At 45.0% G+C, this 9,857-nt stretch overlaps 1 protein-coding gene across 2 annotated transcripts in view; it reads right to left on the reverse strand.

Annotated features, from left to right (window-relative positions):
- Positions 1-9,857, reverse strand: part of Mettl8 (methyltransferase like 8) — an 81,546-nt gene that overhangs the window by 28,562 nt on the left and 43,127 nt on the right. For both annotated transcript variants that reach the window (XR_003376861.1, XM_005346545.3), the window contains exon 3: positions 8,686-8,777. Coding sequence is in view for 1 of the 2 variants with exons in the window: in XM_005346545.3 (XP_005346602.1) it covers positions 8,686-8,777 (92 nt within the window). In the remaining variant the exon portion in view is untranslated. The remainder of the gene's footprint in view (positions 1-8,685; positions 8,778-9,857) is intronic.

Here is a 9,857-nt window from a genome sequence, read left to right on the forward strand (position 1 = left end):
CTTGATTCACAGTCATCTGGTCATTCTCTCTTCTCCCCCTCCCCTCCTCTTCTCCTCTTCATTCCACTTGTCCCAAGTCTATGGCTTTCCTACCCACCATGGGATGAGATCGGTGAGTCTGAAACTCCCATGTGTTTGTGTTTTGGACACTGAACAAACTTGGGGTTCCTCCCATGATGCTTCATTTTTACCCTCTGACATTGCTACACCAAATGAAGAAAGGAAAAAAGAGAAAGGGGGTAGGGAGAGAGAGAACCAGACAGGGCAAGAGCCAACCATGGGGAAGCCAACAATGTGGGGTTAACAATATCTTTCAGATACACAATGTTATTCCAATTTATAGATAAGAAATTCAGTGTCAAAAGGCATGAGATCCCCCCTCCCCAGGTCACCCAGCCAGAAAGGGAAGTCAAGACCTAGATTAAGTCAGTCAGACTCCAAAGCCCATGGTTCTTGGTCATCACAAGCCCCATCTCCCTGATACAAAGTTAGTATGTGCTCCCTCCAAGGTATCCCTAAAGATAATCTGTTTTTCTGATTCTTATTTTCCTCCCAATTACAAAGCACTAAATTGAGATTAAAACCTCAATGCAAGTTATAATAAATGAGCTGTAAAAACAATGCTGACTGGAGTTACCCTTCATAAAGGGAGGTGAGCACGGAATCAAGCCCAGTTCTTTGAGTGAGATAGAATACAAGCTAGATGAAGTTACAGGACGAATTCACGATTAGCAACAGAACCTCACAGTGTTCTAGGGGTGCAGGTTGGTTTGTGGGGCAGACACACGCAGACACATGGCTGCCACGTGTTGGCATTGTCAACTGCACCCAGAGGTGTCTTCCATGGTCCCCGAGAGTGTGCAATGGTTTCCGTGACCTTACAGGAACACAACCAACTTCATCGTAAACACCTCTAGTGTTATCACTGAACTTCCGAAACTGAAAGTGTACCTGTAGTGACAGGGAACAAAAGGTGCCACTCTCTAACCCAGGCAGAAAAACAGGCTCACTCTGTTAACAGGCCAGGAACCATAGAGTCTACACAGTGTGGGGAAAGCTGAGCTGCCCTGATGTTTAACAGGTGGGTGATGACAGATTTTCCTTGGAGAAACATCTTTTTCTTTTGTTGTCCAAGGTTGCTAGCTGTCCAGGATAAACCGTTCTATGCCAATGGCAATACATGGGCTATAGTGATCTGTTTTGGCACAGCCCAGTGAGGAACGTTCTCAAGAATTCATTTATTAAACTCCATATAGCTGAGCAGAACAAGGAATACATCACACTAACCGTGCTTACAGGTTCACAAGTCATCTGAATTGCCCTGAACATCATAACTGAAAAACCAAATTAAACCATTTATGTATCTGGCATATATGATGTGATTAATATGAATTATGAAAATTTATTCTAAGTTGCTATGTAACAAAAAGTAATTTAAAGTTATTTCTGTACATCAATTACGCAAATACCTGAACTCTCAAAGTTGGAAACTTCCACATGTCACTGAAGGAAGTTCACTGTCTAATAAAAGAAAACTCTTAAAACTACAAAATTGGAAGCGGGATTCTCAGGGCGCTGCGTGGAACTTCCAGCAGTCCAAGTCTCCTTAGAGACAGGCAAACTGTCTTTATCAACAAGGATGTGTAAACCACTCTGGTCTCTTTCTCCTTCCTATAGAGCATTCTCTTCGGCAGCAAGGCATTCACAGCACAAAGTGCAGACCCTTATCTGCCAGCCGTGGACTCTTACCCTAGGTATGACTTTATTTACAAAGACTTCTTAAAGCCGAAATAGCAGCTACTGTAGTTATTAAGTTCTAAAAACCCACTACACTTGCCACACAACTAGCTGACATACAGCACACTGGAGATCTTTTTAAGGAAATTATAAAGTATAATCGTGTTAACTCAAAAAACGCTGATTATATCTTTTTTTATTTCTCTGGGTTAACCCAGTTTTAAAAGAAATATGAGCTATAATAAAATTGAAAAGTAATTAGGAATAGAAAACATGGAATTAAAAATCATTAATCTGGGCAATCTAATTGAAAGAAATATTGCTAACTAGAGCCTGGATGCTATACATTTTCGTTACACAAATGAGCCTGTAGCCGCTCGGCAGTGATTATCGGTCATGCAGAAGATCGTCTTTTCAGACTGTGAGGGTGTTTTCTAGCTTCTGTTATCACCAACAGCTCTGACAAAAGGTGAGAAGTGGGAGACGGGAGAGTGGCATGCAGAGACCAAGAGCAATGCGACAGACAGGGTTGGCTAGTCTGGAAGAACAACCGGTATTTCCTCTCAGTGGCATTAATAACGGAGATAAGATCAATCAACAGTGTGCCTGCTCTACAATGCGCTGCAGATGGAATCCTTTGTGATGGCAGAGAATTGGCCTTGCAGACACTTGGCGACTCTCATAGATATGAAGAGATGGTGGCTAGGTCAGAGCTTCTTTAGGGTTCTCACTAAGCCTGGGGGCAGAGCAGAGCAATCTATTCTTTGATCCACATTCATCAGAGGCACGAGACAGGGACCTAACACTCTCCCAAGACTTCTACGGGGTCTCCGGTCCCTTGCAGCGGAGACCCTGCTGGTTCTCACTGAAATATCCTGTTCCTCAGAATTTTCCTTCTTTGCTACCTCCCTGCAGTCTTTACTACATCTTGCTTTGAATACAAGAGAGCAGGCTGGAGTGATGGCTGGCATTTTGCAGCCCATTCCTTTTGTAGGGTTTCCTTGCTCAGCCTAGATATGTGGGGAGGGCCTTGGTCCTGCCTTGAAGTGATGTGTTAGGCTTTGTTGACTCTCCTTGGGAAGCCTTACCCTCTCTGAGGAGTGGCTGGGGGGCTGGGGTGAGGTGAAGGTGGGGGAGCAGGAGGAGGAAACAGAGTGGGAACCAGGATAGGTATATAAAATGAGAAAAGATTGTTTTTTCTAAAAAATTAATTATATATATGTATATATGTACATATGTATGTGTATACACACACACAAACACACACACATATAATATAATATAGCCCCTGTAGCATCTTTTTCTGCACTGTGGTCCTCTGCAGTGTGGTTCCCTGACACTGAGGAGCCCAGGGCACTGAGCAGAGGGAGGAAGAGAGGACCCGGGACAAATCTCTGCTTCTTTGAGGTATTCTGAAATGGAATCTTTAGTTCTATCTTCACAGTGGCCAGAAAAATACTTAGAAAAGACTGTCACCGTAAAGGCAAATCAAATGTCTCAAAGTGGCGCCGCGGCCTTCGTGTCGCCTCTCCTCTTGCACAGAAAGGCCAGTCATCACCTTTCTATTTTGGTCACACTATGGTTCTGTAGGAACTGTCGTTTCTTCACTGTGGTTTCTGAGGCGTTAAAATAACCTCATTAGCTTCACTCAAACTCATTGTTAACACACAGGACAAAGCAGGTGGCCACACAGAGAGCTTTAACATTATCAGCCCTGCTCTACTGAAGTTCTGAGCAAAATATTCAAAAGGAAGAAAAAAATCCCTGGTTTCTCATATTATTAGGATAATGTGCAAATAATAGTGTGGATACGTTTTCATTTCCTGGAAATGACTTAAAACAACTGACAATGCTGAACTTAGCTCAGGCTGGAGTCTCCACACCCAGGTGGCCACTCTCTTGAGTCATGTGGAAAATATGTCTGTGCAGCTGCTGGCAAAGAAGTGAGTTCTGCTTCCTCAGAACCAGTGGCAGCGCCTGCGAAGGAAGGTGATGCTGGCTGGTTTACGGCAACACTGCCCCGGCTGTCCACTCTCAAGTCCAAGCCCAACACTGCCCCGGCTGTCCACTCTCAAGTCCAAGCCCAACACCCCTTGGCAGTATTCCACTCCAGGATTGCCCAGTTAGAGCTCATAAAAATAGACAAATTCCGCTGGGGTCAGAGGCTCATCTTTCTTCTCCACCCTAGGATGCACTGATACGTAGGGAGACAGACTGCACCAGAGGACACGAGAGGTCACCCCTGACTCCAGAGAGCAAGGCAGGCTGGCACTGGCTCCTCTGCCAGCCAAATGCTGCGTCTGTCTCATTATCTCAGTTGCTCCAGATACCTTTGCTTCAGATTCCAGCAATCGCAGGCTAACATCTCAACCGTGTTTCTCTTGATTTTCACTATGTGCCTTACAGGGAAGAGTGCAAACCTTTAACCCCTGGGGAGTTCTGGACATCTGGTCAACCTAGGACTGGACCGCTAGCTTTGGCCGAGCCTTTCAATAAGTGCCAGATACGTGTTCAGTCTTTGTGACATTTACAGTAGCTTTTGAACCAAACAGCTTCAAAGCAACCACTGACAGTATGTCAACAAGTGAGAAAGCCTGTGTGCTAATAAAATTTTATTTATAAAACCATGCTGCAGGCTAGGGAGATGGTTCAGTGGATAAAGTGCCTATGCAAGAGTTCAACCCCTCAGACCAGAGCTCAGATCCTTAGAACCCATCTAAAAGGTGTGGCAGCTGGCTGTAACCCCAACACCAGAGAGACAGAGAATGGAGATCCCTGGAAAAGCTTGCTAGTTAGATCAGACAGAATTTGCAAGTTCCAACCTCAGAAAGAGACTTTGCTTCAATAAATAAAGTAAAGAGCTACTAAGGAAGACATACCCAACTTCAGACCTACATACACTGTAAAAACACACACAGACACACAGACACACACACATACACACACACACAGCACAGACACACACACGTGCACTTGCGTGTGAGAGCACAACCTCAATAAGCTGGATTTGGTGCACCGCTTGCTGACTCCAGTCTACCCAGAGTAGAACTCAAACAGCCATGGGGTTAGAAGCCGTGGGGGCAGGGTGGGGGCTACTCTTTGGGAGGTGTGGGGGGATGGAGGAATAATAAAGGTGCTTAGGGGTACAGGGAAACTGCCGCCTCTCCATGTCAGTGCTGCTTACGCTGATATTACAATCCAGCAACGACGTGAGGACTCTTCGGTGAATTACATCAATTTCTGTACATATTTGGTACTTCAATAAATTATTCAGTTTTGACTTTTGAGATGGGATCTTACCAGGTAGCCCCAAATTCACTATGTAGTTCAAACTTGCCTCAAACTCACAGCAATCCTCCTATCTTGGTCTCAAGGGCTCAGATGACAGACAAGAACCACCATGCTTGGCTCTAATCAAATATTGTTTTAAGAAAGAAAGAAATCTGGGCATCCTAGCACTCGGAAGGCGGAGGCAGGAGAATCACTGCTAACTGGAGGCTGCTTTGGTTTACATTCTGAGTTTGGGCCAGCCAGTGTTGCGCACTGAGTGAGTTCAGTGGTGAAGTGCTTGCCCTGTAAGGAGTTCTGTCCCTGTCACTCACATAAAATGAGCTGAACACAGTGGCATGTGCTTGTGACTCAGTACCAGGGAGGCAGAGACAGATCTGGGAGTTGGCTCAGCAGTGAAGCACTTGCTTCCCAAGCATGAGGACCTGAGCTCATCTGCAGAACCTATGTTAAAAATGAACAGGCTGGGTAGTGGTGGTGCACACCTTTAATCCCAGCACTGGGGAGGCAGAGGCAGGTGGATCTCTGTGAGTTTGAGACCAGCCTGGTCTACAGAGCTAGTTCCAGGACAGGTACCAAAGCTACAGAGAAACCCTGTCTCGAAAAAAAAAAACAAAACAAAAAACCCAACAACAAAACCTGGCATGGTTGCACATATTTATAAACCCAGCAATGAGGAAGCAGAGGTAGGTGGGTCCCTGGGGTTCCCTGCCTGCCAGCCCAGCCTCCTTGATGAGGCCTAGGCTAGTGATAAACCATCTGATACCCTCCCCCCAAAGGTGACCAGCATTTGAGGAACAGCACTCTAGGTGGATCTCTAGTCTGCACATCCATATTTACACATGTGCACTCATGCACACATGAACATACCTGTGCACATATACACACCCGTGCACACATGAACATACCTGTGCACATATACACACCCATGCACCCATGAACATACCCATGCACATATAAACACCCGTGTACCCATGAACATACCCGTGCACATATAAACACCCGTGCACCCATGAACGTACCTGTGCACATATACACACTCATGCACCCATGAACGTACCTGTGTACATATACATACCCGTGCACACATGAACGTACCTGTGCACATATACACACCCATGCACCCATGAACGTACCTGTGCACATATACGCACCTGTGCACACATGAACATGCCTGTGCACATATACACACCCGTGCACCCATGAACCTACCTGTGCACATATACGCACCCATGCACCCATGAACATGCCTATGCACATATACACATACATGTGTATGTGTGAGTATATGAACATATCTATATACATATACATACATGTGCGCCCATGCACACACAAACATGCCTATATACATACACACACTTGCACCTGTGCACACATGAATATACCTATATACATATACACACATGCATGCCTTCACACATGAACATACATATACCTATACACATGTATATATGAACATGCCTATACATATACACATATGTGTGCACCCCTGCACACATGAACATACCTATACACATATATGCACAAACAACAAAAGAGGGAAGGAGACAGATGGTTCAAAGAGGAAATCATTTTAAGAAAAATAAGGTAGAAGATGGAATACAGAGAGTACAGCAGTCAGGTAGAGTGACTAGGGACACCCCACGCATCTCCAAGGACACTGGCCACTTTCTTCTAAACATTATTTTTTTTTTTCCGGTGTGCTAATTTTGGGGAAGGGAGTTTCAAAACGGGGTTTCTCTGTGTAACAGCTCTGACTGTCCTGGAACTTATTTTGTAGAACTAGGTTGGCCTTGAACTCAGAGATTCACCTGCCTCTGCCTCAATGCTGGGAGTAAAGGTGTGTATCAGCACTGCCCAGCTTCAATGTGCTAGTTTTAAAAACTGTGGTTAAAAACACATGAAATGGAGCATCTTAGTCATTCTTAAGTGCATGGTCCCATAACGTTCACATCACTGTGGAACAGACCTCTGGCATCTTTCCCAAATGCCGACTCTAACTCTAATCCCATTACATAGCTCCTCCTTCCCATGTACCCAGCCCTTGGAATCTCCATCATGGAGTATGTTTTCTTACCCATTTATCTATTCACCGCTGGGAAATGGCTGCTGAATCCACGTCTCCAGAATATGTGGGCATTGTTACCGTATTACACAGGTACTAGCATGGCCCTGTTCTTTCCTCTAAGGTTAAACTTACTTGTCTCTTCATTAACTTATGAGCAGGCTGTTCTTTAACAGTATTGCTTGTTTTAGACACTTGAGTTTTGATTGTGTTTATCTTCTGCCTACCATGGAGACTGCTGCCATGAACATGCAATGCATATGTGTCTTTGAGAGTGTGTTTTGGATCTTTTGGGGCATATTCTAAAAGTGACCTGAAGAACTATAGGGGGGTACTATTTTAGTTTTACTTTTCTTTGGTAAGAGTTTTTGTCTGAGTATGTGTAAATGCTCCACATGCATGCCTGGTACCCATGGAGGTCAGAGGAGGGTGATAGTCTCCTAGTATTGGAGTTACAGTACAGGCAGTTGTTAGTAGCCACGTAGGTGCTGGGAATTAAACCAGAGTCCTCTGCGAGAGCAGCCAATACAGCAAGCACTCTTAATCTCTAGTCCCTTCATTTTTTAAAAAAATTTTTAACATTTAAGGAGTCTCACACTGGTTTCCACGGTGGCTGTACCATTCACATCAAATGCACACAGGGCTTCTGTTTCTCTTCATCCTTTTCAATGCTTGTCATGTTTTAGTAGTTTAATGGTAGCCCAAGCCAAACTTGGAGAGCTATTACGAAGCTGCCAAGGCCTTCCCTGAACTAAACTCTGAATACAATACAACTTTTGATCTCCCAGGAACCCTTTTCTTGGGCTGGGGAGGTGGCTCAGTGGGGGAACGCGCTTGCTGTACAGAAGGGGGACCTGAGTAGGACTCCAGGTATGGCAGCTGCTTCTGTGACCTCAGAGCTGAGTCGGGGTGGGGTCGAGGCAGAGCTCACGGTGCAGCCTGTCTACCTGAAATAGTGAGCTTCTGGGTCAGTGGCAGACCTTGTATCAAAAAAACAAAAAAACAAAAATAAACAAACAAACCAAGGTGGAGAGCGAAAGAGGAAGACAATAGAAATCGACCTCTGACCTCACACATGCACACAAGTGAGCGCCCCGACACACACACACACACGCATGCACACACACACACACGCATGCACACACACACACGCATGCACACACACACACACGCATGCACACACACACACACACACACACACACACACATACACACACGTGCACAGTCCCTTATCCTAAAAGGCCAGCAATATTTTGATACGAATTTTTCTTTTGACTTTAAGTTTACGAGTCTGTGAGAAGTTCCCAGCAGGAGAAGTTCCGGCAGGAGAAGCGTGCACTAACGCACTGAAAGCAGCCCAGCTAGAAGCAAAGTTTAAAGCTACATTTTCACATCTTGCTTAAAATGCCACCCATATGTCTATCTCCCAGAAAAAGCAACGTGACTACAAAAGACCAACTATAGGGTGAAGACATAATTTATTTCATTAATTTTGGTCCCACTACAAGGGAAGAACCGGGAATCCCAGCAATCGGCTGGGGTGTAAGCTAAGAACGCTTGCCTACAGGGGCATGGTGGGAGCCCAGCTTTACCTTGCTCTTCTGGAGCAACTCGTGTGGCTGAGTTTTCCTCTACTTGTTTTCTAGCTGCGTCTTCTTCTTCTTCAGACCACCGCATGTGATCCCTAAGGGGGGAAAAAGAGAAAAGCATGGTTGATGAGTAGGGAAGGCAGAGTCCATGTGGCCAGGCCCGCCATCTCACATCTTAGACCAAGGCATACAAGTGGCCATGTCACACAGACTGGTTTCGTGTTGATGTTGCTCCTAGTGCTAAGCGCCACCCTGCAACTCCTACAGGTTTCCTGTTTAAATCTGGCTGTGGGAAAAGCCAGCCACCTTTGGGAAATGGCTGCATTAGTCATGTCCTCAGAACATTCCAGTCTGTGGGCTGGGGTATTCTGGTACTCTACTGCCGGAAACGTGTGTGAGCACACGAGTGTGCACCTGTGTGTATGTATGTGGTTTTTAAATGTGGACATGTCAATATCAGCTGTCTCCCTCCATCACTCTGTTTTGATTATTTTTTAAGATTTATTTTATGTATATTAGTGCTCTATCTGCATGTACACCTTTATGCCAGAAGAGGGCATCAGATTCCACTATAGGTGGGTGTGAGCCACCATGTGGTTCTGGGAACTGAACTCAGGACCTCTGGAAGAGCAGCCAGTGCTCTTAACCACTGAGCCACCTCTCCAGTCCCTTCTGTCCATCACACTATACCTTATTTTTTGAGATAGGGTATTTCACGAAACCTGGCACTCACCCATGGCTAGAATGTCTAGTCAGCCTGTCTGGCCAGACCCCAGCTTTGAGGCTACAGATACATGATGTCACCACACCCTTTAAGTGTGGGCTCCAGGGACTCAAACTCAGGTCCTTAAGCTGCAAGACGAGCACTTTACCCACTGAGCCATTTCCTCAGCTGCAAGATGCAAGTTTTAAAATATTTGGTTCTCTAAATTTTTAAAGTAATTTAAGTTTCATTTTTCTTAAAAGCTATTTCAATTTCAGGAATACATTAATTTATATTTAAATGAAATGATACATTTTGTTGTTTTGAGACAGATTTCATTGTGTAAGCCAGGCTGACCTCACACTCGTGATGATTCTTCTCTCTTTCTTTCTTTCTTTCTTTCTTTCTTTCTTTCTTTCTTTCTTTCTTCCTTCCTTCCTTCCCTCCCTCCCTCCCTCCCTCCCTCCCTCCC

The sequence above is a fragment of the Microtus ochrogaster genome, chromosome 4 (assembly GCF_000317375.1).
Source record: "Microtus ochrogaster isolate Prairie Vole_2 chromosome 4, MicOch1.0, whole genome shotgun sequence".
In the NCBI taxonomy this organism is placed as follows: Eukaryota; Metazoa; Chordata; class Mammalia; order Rodentia; family Cricetidae; genus Microtus; species Microtus ochrogaster.